Raw genomic sequence first — 25955 nt, 5'->3', positions numbered from 1 at the left:
CGTATTACAGTTAGGAGTGAAAGTTCTGCCTCTGCTTCACAGATTTCAACGAGTGCGAAGATCCTAACATCTGCCTCTTTGGCTCCTGCCTCAACAGTCCCGGCAGCTTCGTGTGTGTCTGCGGGCCCGGCTTCGTCCTCTCAGAGAACGGCCGCAGGTGCTTGGGTAAGCCGGCCCGCCCCCAAACCCAAAGCAGCCAATCAGGAATGTGAAAGATTTTTACCGCTGGTTGCTATGGGTTACTTTTTACTGTTTATGCAGCTGCATATCACAATACTGCTTATTTTTAATCTTGAGCTCTTTAACATTGTTACATTCAACACTGCTAAATCAGTTATAAGATTGCACTTTTGTTCACTATTCAGCCATATATATCAATATTATATTTGTATTTTATTTAACATAATATGTAGCATTGGTATTGGTATCTTGTTATGTTTTACTAGAACAAACACTGGCTAAGTACCATGTGTCCTTAACTGCAAAGTTACTTGGCGCCCGATAAAAGGATAACAATTTCATCTGAGTAGTTAATTATAATAATTATGTTGTGAGTCTTTAAGTCCCTGGGTCTCCCTCAGAGCCATTTCTGGATTATGTGCTAAATTCAACCCTGCTGCCCATAAATCTTTCAGGAGATTTAAATGCGCCCATATGCTAAATATATATTTTTTTTAGAGTTGGTCATGGCCTACCACTGCGATTATTTGGGTGGATGATATATACGCAGTAATATTAGCTGCACTGGCTGTTCCTCCGGCGGTGACCCGCTTCGAGGAGAATGCTACCACAGTGACTGGCACGCGTTCGATCAGGGGGCCTCCGCTCTTCTCACAGAGACCCGCACAGGCTTCTGCTTCAGCAAGTTCACCAACGGGATGTGTGCCGTGCCACAGGCCTTCAACAGCACCAAGGCCACCTGCTGCTGCAGCACCATGCCCAAGGAGGGTTGGGGGGACCCCTGTGAGCTCTGTCCCAAGGAGCAGGACGGTAAACCCTCTGTTTTACTGATGTTTTTACCTTTTTATTATGAGTCCTTGGCTCTCAAAGCCCGTCTGGCGACCTTCAGTTGGAGTCACTAACTGTGCCATTGTCATCTCCATGACAGCGGGATTTCAGGAGCTGTGTCCCTTTGGTCACGGGCTCATCCCTGGGATTGGAGAAGCGCCAATAGGTACCACGTCTGGATAACGTTCCTCACTCTCCCATTTTTGGCAAAAAAATAAACGTGAAAATGCTACTTTCATTTGTGCTCTTGCTAACTGAGGAGATGTTCATGGTGCTTTTGATATAGAAAGTGAACAGCAATGAGGGAAACCGGTTTTGGCACAGGATATTTTTTTGTTTGTCCTTAAACTAGAAATGTACAGGCTTTTAATGATTTAAAGAGTGTGACTGAACTGGACCCTCACCTTTCTGTGCTGGCGTGCAGACGTGAATGAATGCGCAGAGAACCCGGGCATCTGCTACAACGGACGCTGCGTCAACATGGACGGCTCCTTCCGGTGCGAGTGCGCCATGGGCTACGCGCTGAACCACACTGGGTTGCATTGCATGGGTGAGAAACCCTCTTCCATCCTCAACGGCAGCCGAAGGCAGCACCTAGCTACCTTTCCACAAGCTCGAGTAATTTTCGTATATTTCTCAGAAGCTTTATCTTTAAATTTCTGTAGTAGAGTTGTCTTCAAATGAACATTATGCATGAGTTTATGAAGCTCGGAATGAATTCAGTCGTCTTTTGTTTTTAATGCCCAACCATTCGGAAAGTAACTGCACTGTTTAATGTATTCAGGTACACTTACATCTTTCCTGCCCTGAAAATTAATACAGTGGACCATTTGCAAGCTAGTCAGAGATTCCACAAGACATTGGACAAGAACATGACTTACAGTCACAATAAGTAATTGAAGGGAAACTGGCTGTTTTTTTTTAGTTGAGAGACATGGTTCAGGAACAGTGAATTAGCACGGCTCAGTGACTGGATGACTGCAATGCCAGATTGCATAGGTGCCATGTTCTGGTTCCTCGGCAGACATCGATGAGTGCGCCATGGGGAACCCGTGTGGAAACGGAACCTGCACCAATGTGATTGGGGCCTTCGAGTGCACCTGCGAGGAGGGGTTTGAGCCCGGCCCCATGATGACCTGTGAGGGTAGGTGCACTGCAGGGGTTATAAAAAACCAGGCCTGCAGTTTGGGAGGCGATTGCCAGTCCGGTGCCTTTGAGATTCTGCACTCTCTCCTGTTTAGTCACACACGTCGTTTTTGAGTGAATATCACGAAAGCCCATTAATAGCCGAGGAGGTTTTCATGAGAAGACCAGTGTGAAACTTCAGACGCTCACTGCAGTCAGGATGCTTGTGTAACTTGTCATTTTTGTTCTGTACAAATGTCTGCATCTTTCTGCAAAGAGCACATTTAAAATAAATCTTAAGATACATCATAAAACCTTACAGACAAGCAGAATGTTGCAGCCATTCAGTAATCGTCTTTATTTATCATTGTGCAAGTAGGTCACAATAAATCTAATTTTTACGTGTGCCGTAAATGTGTAAAGATGCATTCCGGTGAAAATTGGGGTTGCCTCAGCGGTGCTCCGATGTTCCCCGTGCAGATATCAACGAGTGTAGCCAGAACGCCCTGCTCTGCGCCTTCCGCTGCGTCAACACGTTCGGCGGCTACGAGTGCACCTGTCCCGCAGGCTACACTCTGCGGGAGGATGGCAGGATGTGTCAGGGTGAGCTGGCCGCTTTCTCTGCATGTCGTATATTTGTCATGGAATGTTTGTTACCATGACGATCTCGCACTTGTTTCTGGAAGCTCAGCCCAGCAGCACCTGTACCTAATTGGGCTCCTTGACAGCCAGATGTTCGATATGTATTATCTACCTTGCCAGTATACCATTTTGGAAATAAATTTCAGCACATTAATGTTAACGTTCTCATGGGGAAGCCCTGATGGGCGATAGCCTTGGCAACCTTTACTGGAGATTCTGCATGAAGCGGGTCATTTCTCAGGGGATCTGTTTTTCCCGGTTACTACGGCACAGTCGCGGTGTGCTGGTACACGCCTGACAATCCCGCACCACTCGCCCGGTTTCCCCCACCTCCGCAGACCTGGACGAATGCGCACAGGGGCTCCACGACTGCGAGTCCATGGGAATGGAGTGCAAGAACCTGATTGGTACTTTCATGTGCCTGTGTCCCGTGGGGATGGTGAGGACACCCAATGGCGAGATGTGTCAGGGTAAGAAGCCACGTCCCCCCACTACACCTTGGGGATCCAGTGTAGATGCATGGATGGATGGATGGATGCTGGAAGTGAGTGCTTATAGTACTATAGACTGGGGGTGCCCAGCCCCCTGTCTCCACCAGCAGTACTCCGGGCTGCGTGGGGGTAGAGTTGCCAACTGTACTGACAAACAAAATGCCATGATCTAGGAAAATACACTGTTTGTCTCATATTTTTGTATACATTTTGTATCCCCTGTTCAGTTAATTTTATCGTACAATCCTCACCCCCCTGTTCTGGTCAGTTTGCTTTTGACAGAATACATAAAACGCTGCACTAATTTCTCACAGCTGTGTCACGCCAACAGTTTGTAGCCCATAAAACTTTGACCTGGTGTCCCTTCCAGATGAGAACGAATGCCGCACCAGGCCGGGGATTTGTGAGAGCGGCCACTGTGTGAACACCGTCGGCAGCTACATGTGTGAATGTAACAATGGCTTCCAAGCAGATCCTACACGCACCAATTGCCTGGGTGAGCAGTTTATGCTCCTCTATCCTCCTTCCACTGGGCCATAGGTCAGTGTGGCCCCGCGGCTGCCATTGGTCACTGTGGCCTAACCCCAGGGGTTGAACATTCTCTTGTCATCAAAAACCATCTTAAATTACTGCCTTAAATTACTCAAATTAATATTTCATATTTTATAGCTGACTAAGATTATTTTGTAGCCACCTTTGTTCTGATTAGCATTTCAGTTTCCCTAAAGTCAAGGATGGCTTTTTTAACACAAGGTAGTCCTCTTGATGAGCTCACTGATTATATTCTCTCCACCACTAAGAGCTCATCATGGGAGCCTTTCAGAAGTACAACAGACAGGAACAGTGTAATATCTATAGAGGGCAAGGAATGGAACTGTCCGCCTCAAGGTTCCGTGGATTTCACAGAGGGGTTGTCCAACTCCCTTGGGCTTCCATAGCATGTGCCTCTCCGCCGCCTTCCCAGATTTCCGCCAGGGCTTCTGCTTCACCGAGGTCCTGCAGACCATGTGTCAGATGTCCTCCAGCGGCCAGAAACCCGTGACCAAGTCTGAGTGCTGCTGCAATGGAGGGCGCGGCTGGGGCAACCAGTGCGAGCTCTGCCCACTGCACGGGAGCACCCAGTACAGGAAGCTGTGTCCCAATGGGCCTGGCTACAGCACCGACGGCACGGGTACATCATTTACAGAAGCTAACCCTTCCTCGTCATATTTATGGGTGGCCCTCCAGACCTCCCATTTCATTGCCTGATTCCAAATTCCCATTCTGCAGATGTAGACGAGTGCAAGGTCCTGCCCGACCTGTGCCAGAATGGCCAGTGCATCAACACCATGGGCTCATTTCAGTGCCACTGCAATCCTGGGTACACCACAGACATTGCCGGCACCGCCTGCGTGGGTAAGCCCCATCTCCCCCCACAGCACCGCACTCAAACCCTAGATGGATGCCTCCCTTCCCCTAATTCCGATGAGCTCCCTGTCTCCATCGGCCCACAGACGCGGACGAGTGTGTCATGTCGCCGAAGCCATGCAACTTCATTTGCAAAAACACGGAGGGCAGCTACGCCTGTTCCTGCCCCCGGGGCTACCTGCTGCAGGAGGATGGCAGGGCGTGTAAAGGTGATGCCACCCTCTCCGGCCCGGTTAAATGTCTCCATATCCTCATGCAATACACCGTTTACATAGATTATATCAGTAACTGCATTTCCAGTGCTGGGTTGCAGTGATTCTGAGGCAGGGGTGGGTTTGTTGTTTCTGGGACTCAACTCAAAAAGTCACTTTGCGGCCACCCCTTGTGTAGTGGCTGTTTGTGGCCAATAGGGGGCTCGCAAACCCCAGCTGGTCTGAGGTCTATCCCGGGGAGGGCTGTACTCACACCCACAGCCACAAACAGACCAATCCACCTAACTCACACATGAGAGGAAACCCAAAAGAAAATAACAAGGACCATGCCAGCTCAACATGGAGTCGTCGAACACGCAACACTGGAGGCGTGAGGCCACATTGTTAACTACTAAGCCACTACACCATAGGGGGTGCCATAGGCTTAATGTTGGACAAATAAGATTTAAGATAGCATTAGAACAGTACCTCCCGCAGTGGCCGTGACACTTGTCCTGTGAGCACGGGATGCAGAATCACAGCAGGTTGTTGGGTCACGTTCACCAGTGTCACTTCTGTCTGACCTCAGACCTGGACGAGTGCCTGACGAAAAGGCACAACTGCCAGTTCCTGTGCAGCAACACCATTGGGGGCTTCACCTGCAGGTGCCCCCCCGGCTTCTCCCAGCACCACACCGCCTGCATCGGTGAGTCAGCCAGACTTTGTGGCACAACCCGTGGGGATCAGCACTGTACCACTGTATCTGACTCACTGGCGTTCACAAGGTTTACACTGACCACTTCAAGCAGGCAAAATGCGCTACAGTTTCCAGTCTAATTATGATGTAAACAATGTGCATATTGGTCTCTTCAGTAGTTTCACCCATATGGTTCTGTGGTATAAACCTTCAGTCACGGGTCACATTCACTGTATCGCCAGTATTACCATTTCCGTGTCAACCGGGACGTCACACTAAACGATCTCATCCCATCTCCCGGTTAAACGCTGTCGTCAGCCAGCCGTTAGGTGTAATGGGCCGTGAAGTGGTGATTAAGTGGCTCACTTCACTGTGGTTTTGGGGGGGTGGGGTTGGTTCCTGTGCTGTGTTCTCCCGCCCAGACAACAACGAGTGTGCAGTGAAGCCCAACCTGTGCGGCGCCAATGGGGCATGCGAGAATTCGCCTGGAAGCTTCAGCTGTGAGTGTCAGCAGGGGTACAGCCCGGACCCCAGCGGATTGCGCTGTCACGGTACGACTCTACCCTGGCACCCCCGACACTTTGTCACTCTGGGGGGGGGGGGGGGGGGCATTCCGATTAAACCCACCCCAAGAATAGTAAGGATGTGAAAATGCTCCTTTCTAATGTGTGTCGACCTTACTGACGTTTCATGTGCACCAGAGACCATGGATACAGTTCATACTGCCGGTATCTGCTGCTAGTTTTATAAACCGTAAATGAGAGGATGGAGGGAGGTATCCAGGGCTGTGTCGGGATTCCCCATAGGGACACTCTTTCTCTCAGGTCATTTTACCTGGATCCCATTAGCAGGAACCCAGTAGTATGGAACCGGCTGTAGAATATAGATGCACACTGGGCTAAAATAGACCAGTAACAGTAAAACCCAAAATGGGCCCTTTTCCATTTTTATTAGAGCCCGTATTAGAAACAGCTGTGCATTGGGGCTGCCAGTTCAGTTCACTGCAGCTGCAGTTATAAATCGTGGATTCCTCAGGTGGGTCACTGGTAGTACGCTGATGAGGAGGGGGTGTCTCCGGGGAAGCAGCCCAGGGTCGGGACTGGTGCCCCTCTGATAATCATGTCCCCCACCCAGAGGCATCTCTGCCCAGAGGAAATATCCTCATCAATTCATCAGCCAAGAGCACACCAACACTTTCAAAAGGGTGTCATTTTTTCTCCCAACCCTCACGCCCAGCAGATGTCGACGAATGCAAGGGTAGCCACCGGTGCCAACATGGCTGCCAGAACACACCTGGGGGCTACCGCTGCACCTGCCCCCAGGGCTACATCCAGCACTACCAGTGGAACCAGTGTGTGGGTAAGTTAGCATTGCTGCTTGAGTCGGTTTGGGTACGTTAGCATACAGCTGCCATTAGGGCCTAAATCTGCACAACTAATAATGAAACACTACTTACTGTACACTACATTAGCACAGATGGGCTACAGAGGAGCCCCATGTGTAATTAATACACAGTGTGTACATATGATAAACATATAGCAAAAACATATAATTCCATAAGCATTATAATAAAAGTACATGTTTTCCAGTGGAGCTGGAAATTCAGCTTGGGTATTTGATTTTGATGTATTTCGTGGAATACATTTCATGTCTCATAATAGTCTATTTTTAACTAAGAAACTCATAATTCACTTTAATACCTGGCATCCATGTGTGAATCTGTGGTGTGTGCTCACACGCAGTGTGTTGTCATATAGCACTTAGCCTGGTAGGGTTGCGGAGCACCTGTGTGTCCATCTGATTGGACAGCTGATATAAGCCTGGACGTACAGAGGAATGAAAGAAAGATAAACATAATCATTTAGCAGATGATTTTATCCATAGTGACTAGGGGTGAGAGAAAAAATCGATGCATCTTTTTTCTTTCTCTAACGATTCAAAATCGATTCTCAAAGATTCAGAATCGATTCTGTGTTCTATCAAATTGCGAGTGTGCCCTGGAAAAATAAACATTACAACGCTCGCCTCTTACATATGCTGCTCTTCATTTGAACAATGGACAAACTACATCCTGCACCATCAAATTTAAAATCGACTGTGTGGCAACATTTTGGATTTTGTGAAGACAAAGAGAAAGGGGTCGTTGATAAAAGCCATACTGTGTGCAAAGTCTGTCGCGCCAAATTTAAGTATTTCGGGAACACTACTAATATGAAGAAGCATATAACACGGTTCCACTCAGAGCTGCAGGAACGGACTTCGGTCCCCATTGCGTCCAGCGCCGGTTTCACTCAAAGGACCCTTGAGCAAGTAGCAAAGCTTCCATCCAATTCTGAAAAAGCAAAACGAATTACACGGTCAGTGGCGGGTTTCATTGCCAAAGATTTGGCCTTTCTCTGTAATGGAGAACGAAGGATTTCGCTCAATGTTACAGGTGCTTCAGCCAAGAAATAGTGTGCAGTCACGACGTTATTTCAGTGACACTGCAATACCCGCACTCTACAGGGAGACTAAAGCTCAAATTTTAGAATCAATAAGTAATACGGACAGGATTGCAATAACATGCGATGCATGGACATGAATTTCAACAGACTCGTATGTCACCATTACGGCTCACTACATCATGGATGAGTTTAAGCTCGCGGCTGAAGATAATTCTAAAGGTTCTAAACAAAAATAAATAAAAGACATTCCTTCCTTTGTTAAAAGGTTCTAAACAAACTGAAAACAACACATTTGTTGATTTGTTGTTACAATTGTTCTTAGTAATTGTTCATCCTGATATAATTTTGTTAAAATAAAATCAATAAAAGTCTTTATTTCACTTTGTCATTTTAAAAATTGAAATACTGTCAAACAGAGATTCTAAGTATGAACAAAAAACATATAATTTAAATTTTAAATTAAGCATATTTGCAAAAAAATGTATATGAAGAATCGTTTTGGAATCGGATCGTGGATCCCAGAATCGTAATTGGATCGGATCGCGAAGTACCTAAAGATTCCCACCCCTAATAGTGACATCTAAGACAGGATCAGAGAGCAAGATCACCCTGTTGAGAGCAGGCTGTTGAGGTTTCAGGGACCTAAGGGTGATATGATGATTATGACAGCCACAGGATTAAAACCTACAACCAACCAGACATGGGCACAGATCCCTAACCTACCGAGCCACATCAGCACCAAACAATTACATGTATAATTGCTGTGTTTATGTTATAAGTGTCTTATGTTATATGTCTTAAAAGAGCATCAAAAGCGTCCATTCAACCATCACTGTAACCACTTAATCCCAATTGGGGTTACGGGGGGGACCGGAGCCTATCCCGGGAGCAACAGGTGCAGGCAGGAACAAACCCTGGGCAGGTGCCAACACTCACAGGGCGCACACACTCACACAATTATGGGGCCAGTTAACCTATCCTGCACACTTTTGGACTGTGGGAGGAAACCGGAGCCTCCGGCAGAAACCCACACGAACACGGGGAGAGCATGCAAACTGCACACAGAAAGGTCCTACAGGGGCCCGGGGATAACCTTGAAAACCGGCTTCTGTGCTTGGCAGCTCACACCCATTATGCGGTAGATATGTGTCCCAGCCCTCTATAGCCGTTTCCTAATGGACGCTGGTGTTATGCCAAAGCTAATGTAGCTTTACTGGTGCTTCAAAAAAAAACAATCAACATTGACAGCAGAGCCTGCTTTCACACACACACACACACACACACACACAAAGAATAGGTATCTATGCTTTTGAGGGGACCGTCCAATCATTTCTATGGGCATAATCCTAATCCCACCCATGACAACCTTAACCCCTACCCAGTCCTAACCTTAAAGTAACCAAACAAAATACAAGATTTATGGCATTTTTAGTTTTTTTTATTGCATTCACAGATTTATAAAATTGAGGTTCCCTTTGTAGTGACTGAAAAAAAAATGTCTCTACAAAGTAAAATTAACTGGATTTTATCATGTCCCCACAATGTAACACACACACACACACAATCAGGCCAGGAGAGCAGGGTCACAGTGTCCCCTGGTGGCCAACCCCACGTGCACATAGAGGGCACTGGCATCTGCAAAATAAATTCATCTCTTCAATCATATCTAAACACTAGATCACAATATGACCTGGGGAGACACTGTGTGCCATGACCTTTCACTGATTTTACACCTATTAATTTCCAATTGACGGAGAAAACCTTTAAAATGGTTCTAGCACTGTCAATCTGTTCCATTAATTCAGGTGGGGGGAGGGGCTCTCACCCCCACAAATATACAGCATGGCCCATTCCAGATTGCTGTAATGACAGTAGGAGTCCTGTATTATCAGGACTTCTGGTTACGGTCCCACGACACTTCGCCACAGCGGGGGCATTCCGATTAAACCCACCCCACGAATAGTTAGGATGCTAGAGGCAAAACTCTGAGTAGAATTAATCCATGCAAATAATATGAGTAATTTTTGCATGAAAAAGGCATGGCGGTGGTAGCAAAGCGTTGAGGAGTGATTTATAATCTGTGGTGTGTGCCTGTGCTCGGAAGGTCACTGGTTCAAATCCCACGGCTGGCATGGTAAGGTTACCATTGGGCCCGTGAGCAAGGCCCGTAACCCCCAGTTACTTTAGGGATTGCCTGACTCTGCTTTCAGTCTCACTTTGCTATAAATAAAAGTCTCTGCTTAAGTAATAGTACTGCACCTCTAACTGTAGGTTTTATAGTTTTCATGAACACTGATAATGCATTTAAACCCTGTTGTTAAACAGCCCTTAGAAATCTATGGCCTGCAGTGACAGATCGCTGTAGTACACGCTGAAAATTACGCACAAATTACAGTTAATCTGCAAATGGGGCGGGACCACAGGGGCACTGAGCCTAGCTGAACACTGATTGCACCCCTGTAACTCATCAATTCAGAGATTATTATTGGCTAATGATCTGCTATCCCCCACTATATGGACCTTAAAAAACTCTAGAATCACCCCAGACAGCAAGAAAATATGGCTGCAGAACACTGGGCCGCAATCATACAACCTCCATAACAGGCCCCTCCTCTGTGCTCCCCTCTGGCAGATGAAAACGAGTGCTCGAACTCAGGCAGCTGTGGCTCGGCATCCTGCTACAACACCCTGGGCAGCTTCCGGTGCGGCTGCCCATCTGGCTTCGCCTTCGACCAGCTGCGCAGCCGCTGTGAGGACATTGACGAGTGCGCCTCCTTCCGCAACCCCTGCAGCTACGGCTGCGCCAACACGGAGGGTGGCTACCTCTGCGGCTGCCCGCCAGGGTACTACCGAGTGGGCCAGGGGTGAGCCAGCCTATCGTGTGGGGGCACCCTGACATACCTCATCTTTTTATCCTTTTTTGTTTTTACATCTGTACTCTTTATTTTATATTTGGTATTTTCATCTTTCTGTTTTGTTTTAGTCCTGCAAGCCGAGACCTCCTCCTTGGCACAATAATGTCCCTCAAGATGAACACAGTTTTATTTAGACTAATTTAATGCCACCTTTATGTTGGTTCATTTTAAGGAACAATGTTGCTGAACCTGAACTATAAAAACTTTTCGTCATCGATCCGTATTTGAGTCAAAAATATTGGAGTATGTGGCATTTTCAGAATTTGTGCAGCCATAAACTTTTAGTATTACTAAGTAATATTACTATTCATGTGTAACGCTGTATTGTGTAGGCACTGCGTGTCTGGCATGCTGGTTGGCAAAGGTCAGTTTGCCCCCCGGGGGGCAGAGGGGGAGGAGGAAGGTAACAACCTGTCTGCGGAGGCCTGCCACGACTGCAAGGTCAGCAGCAGCAGCAGCAGCTACCGCAAGACGAGTGGCAGGCAGCCGCGCGGCGCTGGCAGAACCCAGCCACTGCAGGTAACCCGCTGGGCTTGGGGGGCTTCTTACCAGGCGGCATCCATCCTCATCGTCCCCAGTGACGGTGCACGGTTATTTCTCAGAAATTTGTGGTTAAATGAGGCAACGGAGTGTGTAGCAGTGACGAATGTGGATCTGTATTGTAAGTTCACACGCCTTTCACACCTGTAGGTATACAGCTCTAGAAAAAATTGAGACCACAGCAAAATTTTTTGTTTCTCTCATTTTTTAATTTATGGGTGTGCTTCTGTGTAAAATATACATTTTTTTGTGAACTCCAGTCTGGTTCTTCTCCTTTTCTCAGTAATGAAGGGCTTCTTCCTTGCTTTATGGAACTTCAGCTTCTAGGAGCCTGATACAAACTGTCCTAGGGGTGCACTTCACGTTTCCCATTCCTTTTGAAGGTCACTTGATGTCATCCTCCGATTCCACTGTTGGATAAGTTGACGGTCATCTCTGGCATTGGAAAGTCGCTTCTGCTTTCTGCCTGACTGGTTTTTGGTCATTCCCAGTGTCTCCTGCTTCACATTGTTTTTGTGTATTGTGGAAATTTTACACATAGAAGCAACCTGCTGCTCAGTGTAACCTTCTGCCAGCAGATCCAGGATTAAACCAGGATTTAATAATGCAGATTCTCAAAAAATATGGAGGGGTCTCGGTTTTTTCCAGAACTGTATATGAGGTTCACACAGAAAATGAAAGCTTAGTCTGCATTGGCTTGCTCTCATTCTCCAATGCAGGAGTCGTCGGTCAGCCTGGCCAGCTTGGACATGGAGGTCCCCTTGAATCTGGTGATGAACATCTCCGAGCTGGACCCCAAGCAGCACATCCTGGAGCTGGTGCCGGCGCTGAAGCACCTCGCTGACCGCATGCAGTACGTCATCTCCTCCGGCAACCGGAACGCGGCCTTCCGCATCCAGCAGCGGTGGGGCCTCAGCTACCTGCACGCCGCCCGGCACACTGCCTCACCTGGCACCTACATGCTGGAGGTCAGCAGCCTGCCGCTCCATGCCGACGGCCAGCTCGAGCACAAGGACACCCAGGCCGGGCAGCCGGGCAAGAGGCTGCGCATGCGGCTGCGCATTCAGCTGCAGTAGTCGCCAGAATCTACACCACCAGCCAGGTGGGATGTGGGGACTATCTGGCCAGCATTCGGCCAAATCTCACAGAAACGGACGCATGTATCAGGATGGGAACGTCAGCGAAGCCAACGCAGGGCGGCCGCACAGCCTCAGTCACAGCACAACACCAAAAGGTCACAGCAAGCTGCACGTAGGACAGTGACCAATGACACATCACAGCTCATCAGGGTGTCAGCTGGGAAAGAGCAGCCAAACATGCCACGATCAGGTGACCTGGGCTGAGGTGCAGCTGGAAATAATAAAAGAGGAAAAACAGGGATAGTTTATAGAAAATATTATTAATTGGCACCAATACCCGAAACTTTAGCTGTTATCTTACCGGATCCAGCTGGGTCACAGCTGGGCGATTCTCTCCGCTCAAGGAAACCCAGCCAGGCATCTGGAGTTTGTGGCCCAGAGTCTTTCAGGAAAGCTTCTTCATAATGTAAAGCACAATGATCCTTATCGGTCATGATTAAACTTTCCTGATACCGATGCAGATTCCAGCTTTGACGTTGCCTACACGGATATTGACACATCCATCTTTGTTTATGTATAAATAAATATGAATATCAGTATTAACTTGACGCAAGCAGCCCTTAAATGCTATTATGCCATGTAAATAATCAGAATTACAATTTCAAAAAAACTGTTAGATCTTAATGTATTATTTATTTTCACAGGAACAGTGTGTGTGTTGCGTAACATTTATATGCAGACTTAATAGGTTTTATGGATTAAGAGGGAGCTGGAGAATTCAGAGATTGAAGGTGTAGTAGGTGCCAGTGTACTTCAGGTAACAGCAGTCTAAACGTGATAAAGTTTTAGCTCCAGCCAATTCTCAAAGCAAAAAGAATCTTGTTATTGGTGGAACCTTAACCTTCAAGCTTTATAGATAGATGTTTTGCAGGCCATCTTGCGAACTTCAGGTTACAAGCTCGTGTCTGTCATCACAGCATCGGCTGGTGCCGGCATGCAGCCGCTGCCCCAGCCGAGTCACATCCTGTCCGGTCAGCGATGGCTTTGCCGTCTTCACGTCTCAGGGCTGGCAAGTGGCCAACAGCCATGAAGACCACCGCTACATTTCACTGGCTGGAGGCAGAAATTGCAACTTTCTCCATTGGAGAAACACTAATTAGCTAAAACAAAAAATATTTAGAACTTTTACCCTGCTGCCTTCTATTATATAACAGTATAAGAATGCATGTACAATGAATTATTATAATATAATGCTAATTATAATCATCACAACATCTGTCATTGTTCTGCTCATCCTTGTGAGGATAGCGGTAATGACTTATTTTGTTAAAGATACAACTTATAACTCATTTACAAAAATATTTGCTGCATTCTTCCTATGTCCAAATTAAACAGAAGGCTTTTACGTGCTTCTTAGGTTTGTGTCGACATTTTGACAAATTAGCCTAATGACCAAAAGCGATCGCTTCATCTGGGCTGTTTTGTGCGATTGTTTTGAAGTGCATCTTGCCCAAGTGTTGAGAAACTATGCAGAGCCAGATACTCCAGCCCCTCTGTGCTCTCATCGTGATGCTTAACGAGACCAGTAGGGAGGTCTGCTGTCATTTACAGAAAGACTGGAGCCATTCGGGACTGGAAATCGCTGGTGTCGAAGGCAGAATCCCTGTATAAGTGCAACAGATTTCCAAGCCCAGCTTGCGACCCATGAAGGATTTCTGGGACAAACTCAGAAAATGACTTATTTCATTTTACAGCTATGGTTGCCAAAGTACTATTGTCATTTTGGATCTTGAATTACCGCAGTCTAACCATTGAGATATTCATATTTTATATAAACACACAATTTATGGGGGGAGGGGGGGGGGGTTGAGTATTTAATGTGTTTTATTTTAAATCCATTTTGTACGGGTGTTGTAGTGATTGGATTAGATTTATTTGCATATACAACCTAGTCTTTCCTATAAAAAAGAGCTTTGGATACAATTCAAAATCTGATAAAGAATTCAGAGGCCTTAAGCAACCCTGCAACAAGAGTTTGTTCTGTTCAGTTAATTTATCTTGTCTATGTCAAATTTCTTTCCACATGAATATTGTGCATATTTTGTCTTTTAAAAAGCAATTTGTCATATTTCCACTAAAGGAGAATATCAAGTGTTAGAACTGTGAAATGACCCCAGTCATTTAGTACTGTACCTTATAACCAAACACCTCAATCTGCCAAACTCAGCTCTGGTCAGTTACATTCTTTCACCATTTTTAACTTTTTTTGTCAAACGCTTTCCACGTAACATTACTGTACATCTGCAATATTTGTCTTTAATAGTATTCTGTTAGGAAATGTGTTTACGGTCAATGCCTCATAACCATCAGTGTATTTCAAGGAATGGTGCTTTGTAACTAATTCTAACAGCAAGGTGCTACACTGGGTATTAAAAACAGATTTACTTGTAAAATGGAAACTGAAGAATCTGTACCTAAACTAGGTGCATCTTACTAGGGAAAAGTACTACCCCTGTTAAATAAAATGGCACAAAACAGCCTTTACAGTAATATAATACCCTAACCTTTTGTCCCTGTGTCCATGGGTTCAGCCACCCGGAATTTGCGTTTCTTTGGAAGTGTAGCAAAATTGTCATATATACATGAATGTTAGATAAGGACTCTGCGTTTCATTTAATCACATTACTGTTCAAAAACATTACAACTAACCCAATATTCCTGGTTACTATCTGATCCTGAACTGCATATATATTGTAAAATCAACCCATTAGGACACAGGGATTTGGTTTGCATCTTATACTTGGTTATTATTTAAGACTTAACTACTTTGGCATGAAGAAAGGTGATTAGTTAAACATTTGGCTGTTTTTATAAATTAGTAATCTTGCAGTGCTCCAAGTTTTGACAGCTGAGTGACACTCCAGGCGGGATTCCAGTCCACAGCAGGACACAAATCCAAGCAATCAATCACACTATGGACTACTCCGAAAACACCAACTCGTCTAGCTGCACGTCGTACGACGAGAGGAAACTGGCGGATACCCAGCACACACACAGCAGGGCAGGATTCAAACTCACAACCTGGAGGTGTGACACTGCCCCCATACAGAGGAACATTCTTTAATAAAATACATTTTCCAAACTGAACTAATCTGGCTTTCTCGAGATGTTTACTACCAGATTAAAACAAGCAGCAAACTGGCCAAACAATATACAATTAAGAAACATCATTTAAAACTTATAGATGCAGTTGTTCATTTCTTTTTATACAAAATGGAAATATGACAGGTTAAACATAACGAAGAAAAACAAAATCCACTGGCAGTAATTTCTACTAAAAAAGAGACATTTTAAATTTTTACGTTGAATTTGATTGACAGTTTCCATCATATATCTATCTATTGTGGTCGTCCCAGAAGTAGGCACCGGCTGGTATAAGCGTATAATATACATAGAATACATTTTACGTAAATTGGGTAGGCATATATGGATAACTTTTTTATCCAATTAGAACGCGAAATAAAAGTAGCATACAGCGAGGTAGCAGTAGTTAACCACAAGGCGGCAGCATTAAACAAAAAAATATATATACACACGATAAACAATAGGGACCCGTAATTAAAAATAAACCAGAGTCATCCATTAGTGCAGTACCTGGAGTGGACAGTGATGAAAAGCAGGCAGCGGGAAGTGGCCTGAGCACCGGACCGGCAGCTTGCAGGATGCCAGTGCATGTGACCAGATGAGGGACACAAGAACGGGGGAGTTTAAAATACAAACGGACTAGGACCAGAAAAGGCTGTAAGATTCAGAATAAACTGTGGCGAGCGGGAGAGACAAAGCAGACTCATGGGGGGGGGGGGGGGGGGGGGGTTCAGACGCAAGGCTCAGACAATAAGAACAAGGAGGATCATGCTTGGATGTTCAAGAAAACATTATAAAAGCGAATCAACAAGGCTGTCAGCTTGGGATCACTTTGATCAACAAGAAGAAATGAAAACCTGACAAATAAGCTCCGTTCAAACAAGTTGGGAGATACCACTTTCTGTCATTTTTTCCATTGTTTTTCTTTAAAGCCAACGTGAAGAACAAGAGAACAATTAGATTTCTATCTAAGCAAAAAACTCGTGGGTTAAAGTGACAGATGTACGATGCGTGAGCTTCAGTAAATACAGTGACCATGAACATTTTGGTCCCAACGTAACATATAGAGCATTTATTTTGCGATCTTACTGATAAAACGAAGGTTGTCAAAATAAATATCTACGTACCAAAAATTTAAATCTACCTACCTAATAATGACTGAAATCTTTCATTATTGACGTTTCTCAGACGTCTGCGTGCAATTTAGCCCTGTACACGAGGACGAATTGAGCAAATAACCTGTAAATTTATATACAAATATCAAAACATGCAATAGTAATAAAATAATGTATCACAAATAAACATGAGAATAAAAAACATGTATTCTAACATTTATAACGCGCTAAAAACGCGAAGGTTTTACATTACAGATAATGTAATTCGAAGCTATCCATATTCATGCGAGGAACAGCTTCCATGTCTACACATTGCGGCGGTCTTCCCAGGGGCAATAAATCTGACAAAGATTGCATAAGCATATACAATTCATGTAAGAAAACTGGGCTGTTTTCCGATCTGAAAGAGAAATACAAATAGTATATAGCAACAAAAACAAACTGGTCTGTGAATCGCCTGATTGTTGCAAGGCGGGTTGTTGTTGCGTCTCTCAGACCCCGATCTCACGACGAACAGGATTCGCGACTTAGGTTTGCAAGTTGCCATAATGATCCGTAATGCGGTGTCAAATACAGGGCCACGTGTGCGCCACCCATTATCCACATGATCGTGCATGAACACGCATAGAGCTGACCACCCTACAGGTCGGCCATGGTCCTGTAATAGTATCGGGATGCGCAAGCCTGACAGCTCCCATTAACGTGCATGTGGGTGGGGACCGGGTCGGTGCACAATTTTCTTCCGCTTTCCGTTCAAATGGGAGACATGTCGTGACACCCAGATTGCAAAAACAATATCGCATCTGTCAGTGTTTGGATTTGCGGGCAAAAGATGCTTCGGTTCGGGTAAATGGCTTCGGTTCGATTTCACGTGTAGGTACCAGCTGAGGGTGCTCACTGCCGAAAAGCAGATCGACTGATTTTACAGAAAGGGTGCTATTAGTCATATTGATTGGACTGCACAAGATATTTGCCCTTTGTTTTTGCAAAAGACTACAGTAGGCTACGTTCACAATGAGGTCCTGCAACGGTTCTCTCCCCTTCCCCTGGAGCACCCAAATATTCACCGAGAGGCAAATACTTAAACAGCATGAGCAATTCAATAATGAAAACAAAGCAATAATTTAGTCATTTTTATTTATTGCAATTAAAATGTACAAAGTATTGATAACCTTTAATGTTAAAATGTTAGAAAAAAAAGCATTTGTGACAGTTAACAGGACAGTATTTCAAAACATTACTGTTTCAACCGCGCAGGCAGATTATATCTACCACGCCGGAGGAAAACTAAATAAAAAAAATAATAAAAAAAAGCTTTAAAACCGCTTGTCAATAAAGCTTCTCTTTAAAGATATATAAAAAGATAGAAATGTACAGACTAAAAAAGGGAATAAAGGCTAAATTTAAGGATGGATAAACGAAATTAACATGTAATGTGATTTAAAACCAAAATAAAATTACAGGAGAAGTCTATATTAAAATAAATATTTTTTCCTTCTCCATTTTAAGATTTGCCTTTAATGTTCCACTCCCTTAATTTGTCTGGTTATGTACAGGCAAGAAAAAAAAATAGAGTTAAACAGTTGTAATTATAAGAATGACGGTTGCTATGAAGAATGGCTAACGGAGCAGGCAAACGCTTGTATGTGATGCGGGGTTTGATAAATGAGCACAGAGAGACGATAACATGGCAAAGCCGCAGACTTTGGACAAGGATGCCAGCACCAACAACTTCGTAATCACACCACATGGGCTGTGTATGTATGTACAGTGAACACACTCAACACACATCGTTTGGTTTACATAAATACCCACATAGCAAGTAACGAAAGATAAACCCCGTATTCTCTCTCTATATATATTCATATATAGATTATATAAAATCTATTAATTGCAGGTGGTATTTACTTCAAAATCTGACATTGGTTGTTAGGGGTTGTGTGCTGTACAGTTATACAGTAGAGACCTTAAGCAAAAATTGTAGCAGATTTGACTATGTAGAGTTAAAAACCACCTTCAAAATGTAGGCTATACGTCACTCTTCCTTTAAAATAACCTATTCTACACATTGGCATATAAGTTCGTATTTGTATAAATATTGGTATTTGTTCAAACTTAAAGCTGACATGCTGTATTCATCATAGTAAAAAGGGTTTCAGTTTCAGGGGTGATGATTATGAACTACGACCATGTCCTGAAAGCTTTGAGAACGACAGCAGCCCTGAAAACTTATGAATCATTCGTTTGGGCATCCGAAAAATAATAGACCTCTTCTAGTGTTGTGTACATTCAGTTCACATTTCCCTGCGCCGAACGCTACATTCAGTCAGGACCAAGAAATGCATACGGTAAAAATGCAGGAAGTTCGCCACTGGGACCTACGTGCAGTTTGCTGGGAGGCACTATTGGGCTCCTCGGAAGAGCTCGGCCTCTCCAACTGCAAGCCGACCAGTCTGAGCAGGGGACTCGCGTCATTTATACGTGGACGATCATATCTGAAATGTGCGCCTTTATGCTGGATTGACGGATATCCTACGTCAATGACAACGGAGGGATGGGCGGGATCGATCTGGAATTCTCTAATTAAAGGCGGTCAGACCAATTTCTCGGTAAACAGAAAAAACATTTAATGTTCTGCAAGAAGCGAACTTCAGGTACAAATTCGTCAAACATGCATAGAGGTATCTATCAGAAAGGCCAGGCGGTTCGGACGATTTCTAATCCTCCGAAATTCATGAACAGCCAAACCATCATCTGAGCAACGCGCACAGCAGACAGATTAGCGACCAGTCCTTAAAACTTAGATGGGTCATCGACGTCTCCTTCCAGAGAAGGTTACACTCTGATCAAATGGAAACACTCCATGCAGGGTGTGTGGACGATCTACGCTCTGTACGTCAGTGGATTTGCGACTTCCCTGGCCGGTAGGTATTTGAGATATATATGTATATATACGCGCGCACCGCATCTACAGAAAACCCGTATGGACTTCCGGCACGTTCTTAAAAGCTGCTCCCGCCCGTCGCTCGACTCCAGGCTGTTGTGAGCGAACTCGTCCTGTGTGACGGAATGTGGGCAGTGAACTCGCCGCTCGAAGCAGGTGTGGGAAAGGAAAACAGTATATGTACAGTACATAAGTTATAAATACTGCCTAAAGATTTTACAATATCACCTATCTACACATCTTCCGACACAAATAATCGTCTAAATTCATTAACCCAAGTTTCTACCAGTTGGCCATTATGGCTTAAGAGGACCAATACAATAGTAATATAATTACTCTAATTAAGGCAAAGTCCTATTCCGTTTTGGGATGATACTACACCAGTCTCAAAAATAACGGTACTTTTTTGGTTTACACTTTTGATAGATTTAATGTCCTTTCAGCTGCAAGACAATTCAAGCAACTCGTCCTTCGCTTATGAAAATCCCGAATGAGGCAGATTTCCTTACACTGCGCATGTGTCCGGGACTGAGGGATATTGGCTGTTAATGTTCTTCCATGGGATTAAACAGGGTGATGGAAGAATGCCAGACAGAAGCAGATTCCCCATCAGAAATAAAACCAGCAGAACATCTGGGCCATACAATAGTTTCATAAAACTGACGTTCAGCCTATCACGACATCTGTAAGTGAGGGGGCGGGAGGGCATGGTTAGGGGGGGAAAAATAGCTTTTATAGCTTGAAGGAAGACTGGAAAAAAACACGAGGACCCTTTATGCAGCAAAAATGATCCATGTTTTCCTTAAATCCACTCGCAGAAAAAAAAAAAAAAGCTAATTTTACATTCAAAATGTTCAAATTCTCAGGAAGGTAAGGGACCCTCCCCCTTTCCATAATGAGGATCAGCCGTGTGCAGTGGCACGGAAATTTTGTCGATTCGTGTGGAAGGCACATCCATATAGCTGTGAAAGGTGCAGTGGGACATTCAGCTTCGTCTTCCCTGCAGAGGTCACGGAAAGACCCGGAGCATCACTGCTGCTCTAGTGAGCAAAATCAGAGTGAACTAATGAGGGCGACAGCGACAACAGCAAGGTGGCATGCGCTGGTGCGGGATGGGGTGGGGTAGGATAGGATGGGGGCGGGGGGGGGGGGGGGGTTTGATTTTAAGTTTCTCTCTTCCTTTTTCAGTCTGTACCAAGAGGAAAATTGGGGCGTAGCGTCATAATGCTCGCCGGACTCTTGTGCCTTTTCAGGAGTGCAGACATCACCCACGGAGCAGGCAGCTCCCTCACACTGGAGACGCACTCTGTGACTCACTTTATCAGTATTAATATCAGTTGCTAATTGTTTAACCTCGTTAAAAATTGAAGTCTGGCAAGAGAGAGAGTGCAGTGGTCCAGGAGGCGGCAGGCGCTTTAGGAGTAGAAGGTGAGGACGCTCTGGTGATTGCCACGGACCAGGAGAAGGGGGGGCAGGTCCTTGGAGAGGGTTTCCAACCAGGACATGTAGAGGGCGCTGGACACTGCCCCTTTCCTTGCCAGGGGCATGCTCCTATTGGACAGAAAAGAATGAATGACAGGAAATTTAAAACAGGGACAAGGTTTCCGGGTGGAATTCTAAGATGGAATTAATGTTAATATCTGTGAATTCAATCTGGTAGATATGAAATCACTTGAAACTTCCATTTTAAATTCGAAATTCATCTACCAAATCGGTAAAGCACTTTACGTCGGAAATGTCAGTAGGCACTACGAAACCACGCATGCTGATCTTATCTAGCCATGCAAAATCCATTTCAAGGAAGTGATCTTTTCATATGCATTTATTCATACGGATTCACTGAAAAGCCACCCTGATAATGTGAAGCTGAAAACCCACTTTAGTCCAAAGCACAACAGGGCATCTAGAATTATAGAGCTACGTCAGGACAGAGGGAGGGGGGTCAAGGAGGCCAATGGCGGGAAGAACCGACTGCAAGAGATAGTTAACTGGGTACTCGCGCTTAAAACCCAGGAGCTGACTGGCTGTGGACTGTGGCTGGAGGCGGGGCATGACTCACATGACAATGAGGTTGGCTGTGCTTGAGTGCTCCTTCAGAAGCTCGTTCAATCGGATCTGGCGATTGGTCTGAGATGAGGAGACGAAACACGCGAGCGGCATGTTAGGGAAACACCTGCTTCCTGCAACTGACAGATGACAGGCTGGGCTCCTTTAAAAGTGCTTTTAAAAATAATAGCACTGCAGGCTGAAGGTCCCCCCAACCTTAACCAGGTTGGTAGATTGATAGATGGAATAAGAGTTATTATATCTAAGCTACTGAAGATTGGTTGTTTCCATATGGGGAGATGGTGTCAGAGTAGAGAATGTGTCCATCACCACAGATCATGTACTTGTTCTGTTACTGGACATGTCTGGTCCTTCCTTACAGCCATCCCCCTTAACCTTGACAAGACTCATCTACTTGGGTAACTGGTAGCACAGTAGCTGCACAGCCATGAACTGAGGCACAAATGATCTTCAGTCATGACCTGAAGGGCTTTCTGGTCCACCGCAGATGGGCAGATTCGTCTCAATGAACTGCTAAGTTAATGATCGCGATGTTGCCCAGTGGGTGATGACCCGGGGGACACAAATAGCTACACCCCTCCCTACCTTGGCTTTGTACAGCTCCAGCTCGTTGTCTGTGATCCTCCACGGCTCCTCGGCCTTCAGCTTCTCGGCTGCCTCCTGCTCCATATCATCCTCCTTCAGCTTGTAGGGCTCGATCAACTCCTCGAAGGTTGCCACGCTGCGGGAAGAGGTGAAGGCCCAGGTCAGTGGTGGATATGAACCGTGAACATCTCAAGCGGAGGCCAAGACAGACCGTCCTGGTCAGGCTCATTAACACGGTATAAATTCACGCATGGTCTGCAACCCTAACACCAGCACCTCTAGCTAGAAAAGACGACATTTGCCTAATGCTCTATTATTTAAAAAAAAATTAAATGAATAAAAGGGTTCATCTAATTGAGATGTTGAACTGTTAAGTCGTTTTCACACATCAGCCCAGAATGTTGGGCGCGACGATGGCGTTGACGGCACATTTTCAGACAAATAAGCGAACGGTACATTCGTTTCACAGAGACGAGGCGCGAACTTCTCAAGAATCTCCACATCTCATGACTCATTCAGGAAGAGGATGAAAGGCGTCTTTGGAGAGCATCAGAATGTGCAGATGTCGTCTATACGCGAGCCGGGAGCCTTGATGGAGTCTTACTTCTCCTTCTTTGGCTTTGTGTTGATGTCCCCGAGGACTGTTATGTCGGAGAAGTCTATCCTGAACTTGCTGAGCAGTGCGGCCATTCTGTGTGAAGAAGAGGCGAGAGAGAAACTTCAGAACACAGGGTGGGGTTACGTTCTTGCATCAGATATCAAAAAAGGACAATTGCAAGGCCGGGCGTGAGGCAATGAGGACCTGGCAGTGGGATTCAAAACACCTTTGAAATACAGAATGTGCTGTTTTCCCCCCCCTTCCCAAAATAGGACACAGCCAAGGGGAATGGATTTTGAAGAAACAGCAGATGAAGTTTTGAATTCCTGGGGCTCAAGCGGTGTCCAAGCCGCAATTTTGAATCAAAGGGCCTCGTCAATCCTCGGATTTGTGGACCTTTATTAAAATTAGATACCGAATATGTACAGGGAAGTGCATTCGCACACATACGTACAAACGCACACACCTTTCAAGAGGCTGCCGGTTAACATATATTAGTGAAATCAAAAGGAAAAAAAAACAATCCATAAACAAAGGTGGAATTTAATTTGGAAATTCCTGAAAGCCAAACATTAGAATTTCCCAACAAAACATGTAGAATGACAGACAGACCGACCTGAAACCGGCTGTGTATTTTCACGCAATGGAGGCACACTCATAGCCCCCAGGGCTTCAGACAGAGATAAAAGGCTCCGTTTTGGCATGGTGCTAATTTTAGCCAAGAGAAGCAGCGGACAGCTGCTGGGGACAACGAGCGACATTCATGCCGAACAATACAGCCACGTGGCCCCCGGCTCAGAGCCGGATGGCCCCTGTGTGCACATGACAGACAGCTCGATAAAAAGGTTGATATTTTTTCTTTTTTAAAAAAGCAATGTCAGCATTAAAGTGTAATTAGGGTTTAAAGGGGGCTGTTTTTTCGGACAAAGGCGCTCCAGATATGATGACAAACCCCAGCTGGGGAGGAAATGACATCCCTGCCGTACTTCAGTTAAGTGGCAAGGATCACAGGCCTCTCTTACTTGTTCAACTGGGGTTTCATATGGGGTGAACAGAACAAGATGCTGAATCATCAGTACAACCATGGTGGGGGGGGGGTTCTGTTACAGAACAATGAGTTTAACACCCAAGATTAAAATGTCATTTAAGGGAATGAGAAATGGCTCAGTAACAAACTCTCACATCTGACCGTTTCGCAAGTAAAACACAGATTTTATATTTAGATGGACGGCGGGTAAACACTCACGCTCTGCGGTCGTGGTCGATGCGGTTGATCTTGCCGCCGATGAACACACGAATCTTACAGTCCTTCCACTTCTTCTTGTTGATCAGGAGGTACGGGATCAACAGGGTCAAGCCTGCAGGAACGAAAACCACAATCCAAAACGTGCTGGCGAAGGCGTCTCCCCTGGGCTACAAGCCATAGGCTCTGGATTTAGCGACCAAAACAGCCCTCCCAGGCCTGCTGACATCCCTCGGGGGGCTTCACGGCCCCGCTGAACAGAGGAACAGCATGTACCCTGAGAGCGGAGCTACCTGCCTCGTTAAGTGTAATCATTAATCCTATTAGGTGACCTGAGCGGTCGGCACGGAAAGGAAAGTGGGCGTGTCTGCAGACTCCCGTTAACAGGCCTGTGGGAAGGGAGGAGGCGGGGCTGCGCCACTCACCACCGTCGTCAAACAGCCACCACACGTCCACGGTGCCCTTGCCCTGCTTCTTCTGGAACTGCTGGCTGGCCTCCAGGAGGCGCTGGTCAGCTACATTTAGTGGGATGGTGGGGCTCTTGTCTGCAAGACACGCACAGTGTGTGAGGTTCAGGCCGGGGGCTCATTCATCACCACAGGCGAATGTAAGCACAGCCGACGGCTCCGCTGAAAGTATTAATAGATACAGATATACTGCTCGTCTGATCTGGAAGCTTCTCTATACACAACACAGCGGAAAAGTAGAAGCTATGAAGTGGGTATTTGGGAAGGCAAACAGAGGCTGGACCGGCACTCTTGGATATTTCAGCTGCTATTTGTGCCCTAATACCTGACCAGACCCTAGGAAGTAAACTATGCTATAAAAAAGTACATTTAAAAAATTATATTACTGAGAACACATTACAATGTAAAAACTACAATGAGTCATTACTATTTTAGACAAACTACAGCAAATCTATCGCTATAACAATAATAATGTTAGTAGAAGTGAATAAAAGAAGAACTTATTATGATCATCATTATTATTGAAAGGGATCACATACATGCTGCTGGGACCAGGTGCAAGAGCTCCCCTAAAGACAGACACCTGTAAACATGAAAGGCGTGAGAAGAGATCTCCAAGAGAGATCTTCGAGGAAGGAAGAAAAAGAGAAGGCATGGAATCTGAGTGAAGGACGAGCAGAGGAGGGACAGGACCAGACGGACTCCCCCCCCCCCTAGCGGAGCACGGACAGACACAGGCTAGAAGCTCCAGAGACTGGAGGAGGCTGCATGAAGCCAGCGAGCGTTAAGCCGAAACGAGGGAGAGGTGGCATCCGATATGAAGGGGCTTATTTCCCAGAGAGCCAGGCGGAAAGGACAGAGGACGGCGGGAAGATGGGTTCCTGCCTTTTTTCAACAGCGGCTGCGTGGGGGCCTTGCTGTCCTCGTCATCGTCTGGGCGACGTTAAACAGAGAAGGGAAACAGGATGTTAATGCCCACTGCCACGGCAAGGGGAGAACAGGCGATGGGTGCCGGGGGTTACAATGAGAGCTCCGGAACTGCTGCGTTGTGAAACGCTGTACGAGCCACTAGCCACAGGTGATGACTTGGGCGGGAACCAGGGCCAATGAGATCCAGGAGAACCTGTGGTATTGCAGCCCAATCCAACTTTCAGAGGACTTCAGGCATTATGCTGACAGACTGAGGAAGGCCCACAATGAAAGTTCACACTGAGAAAAACGCCACTATCAGGATTTAACCAATAAAAATGACG

At 45.6% G+C, this 25955-nt stretch overlaps 2 protein-coding genes across 5 annotated transcripts in view; one reads left to right on the top strand and one right to left on the bottom strand.

Annotated features, from left to right (window-relative positions):
• Nucleotides 1-15686, top strand: part of LOC125745653 (fibrillin-2) — an 84147-nt gene extending 68461 nt beyond the window's left edge. For all 4 annotated transcript variants that reach the window (XM_049018687.1, XM_049018688.1, XM_049018689.1 and 1 more), the window contains 17 exons: nucleotides 43-165; nucleotides 838-990; nucleotides 1109-1174; nucleotides 1433-1558; nucleotides 2033-2152; nucleotides 2614-2736; nucleotides 3114-3245; nucleotides 3637-3762; nucleotides 4231-4437; nucleotides 4536-4661; nucleotides 4760-4882; nucleotides 5454-5570; nucleotides 5984-6112; nucleotides 6801-6920; nucleotides 10638-10869; nucleotides 11253-11439; nucleotides 12180-15686. In XM_049018687.1, coding sequence (XP_048874644.1) covers nucleotides 43-165; nucleotides 838-990; nucleotides 1109-1174; nucleotides 1433-1558; nucleotides 2033-2152; nucleotides 2614-2736; nucleotides 3114-3245; nucleotides 3637-3762; nucleotides 4231-4437; nucleotides 4536-4661; nucleotides 4760-4882; nucleotides 5454-5570; nucleotides 5984-6112; nucleotides 6801-6920; nucleotides 10638-10869; nucleotides 11253-11439; nucleotides 12180-12536 — 2567 coding nt within the window. In that variant the 3' untranslated portion in view covers nucleotides 12537-15686. The remainder of the gene's footprint in view (nucleotides 1-42; nucleotides 166-837; nucleotides 991-1108; nucleotides 1175-1432; nucleotides 1559-2032; nucleotides 2153-2613; nucleotides 2737-3113; nucleotides 3246-3636; nucleotides 3763-4230; nucleotides 4438-4535; nucleotides 4662-4759; nucleotides 4883-5453; nucleotides 5571-5983; nucleotides 6113-6800; nucleotides 6921-10637; nucleotides 10870-11252; nucleotides 11440-12179) is intronic.
• A 5196-nt stretch (nucleotides 15687-20882) lies between these two features.
• Nucleotides 20883-25635, bottom strand: LOC125745792 (solute carrier family 12 member 2; the record flags this gene model as incomplete). The annotated part of the gene is made up of 7 exons (XM_049018991.1): nucleotides 20883-21293; nucleotides 21802-21869; nucleotides 22395-22530; nucleotides 22999-23085; nucleotides 24239-24350; nucleotides 24661-24780; nucleotides 25588-25635. Coding segments are annotated over 7 exons (707 nt in total), but the record flags the coding sequence as incomplete, so codon positions are not given.
• Nucleotides 25636-25955: the final 320 nt, after the last annotated feature.

The sequence above is a fragment of the Brienomyrus brachyistius genome, chromosome 7 (genome assembly GCF_023856365.1).
Source record: "Brienomyrus brachyistius isolate T26 chromosome 7, BBRACH_0.4, whole genome shotgun sequence".
Taxonomy (NCBI): Eukaryota; Metazoa; Chordata; class Actinopteri; order Osteoglossiformes; family Mormyridae; genus Brienomyrus; species Brienomyrus brachyistius.
Note: the sequence above shows the minus strand (reverse complement) of the source record. Positions and strands in the feature narration are given on the sequence as shown.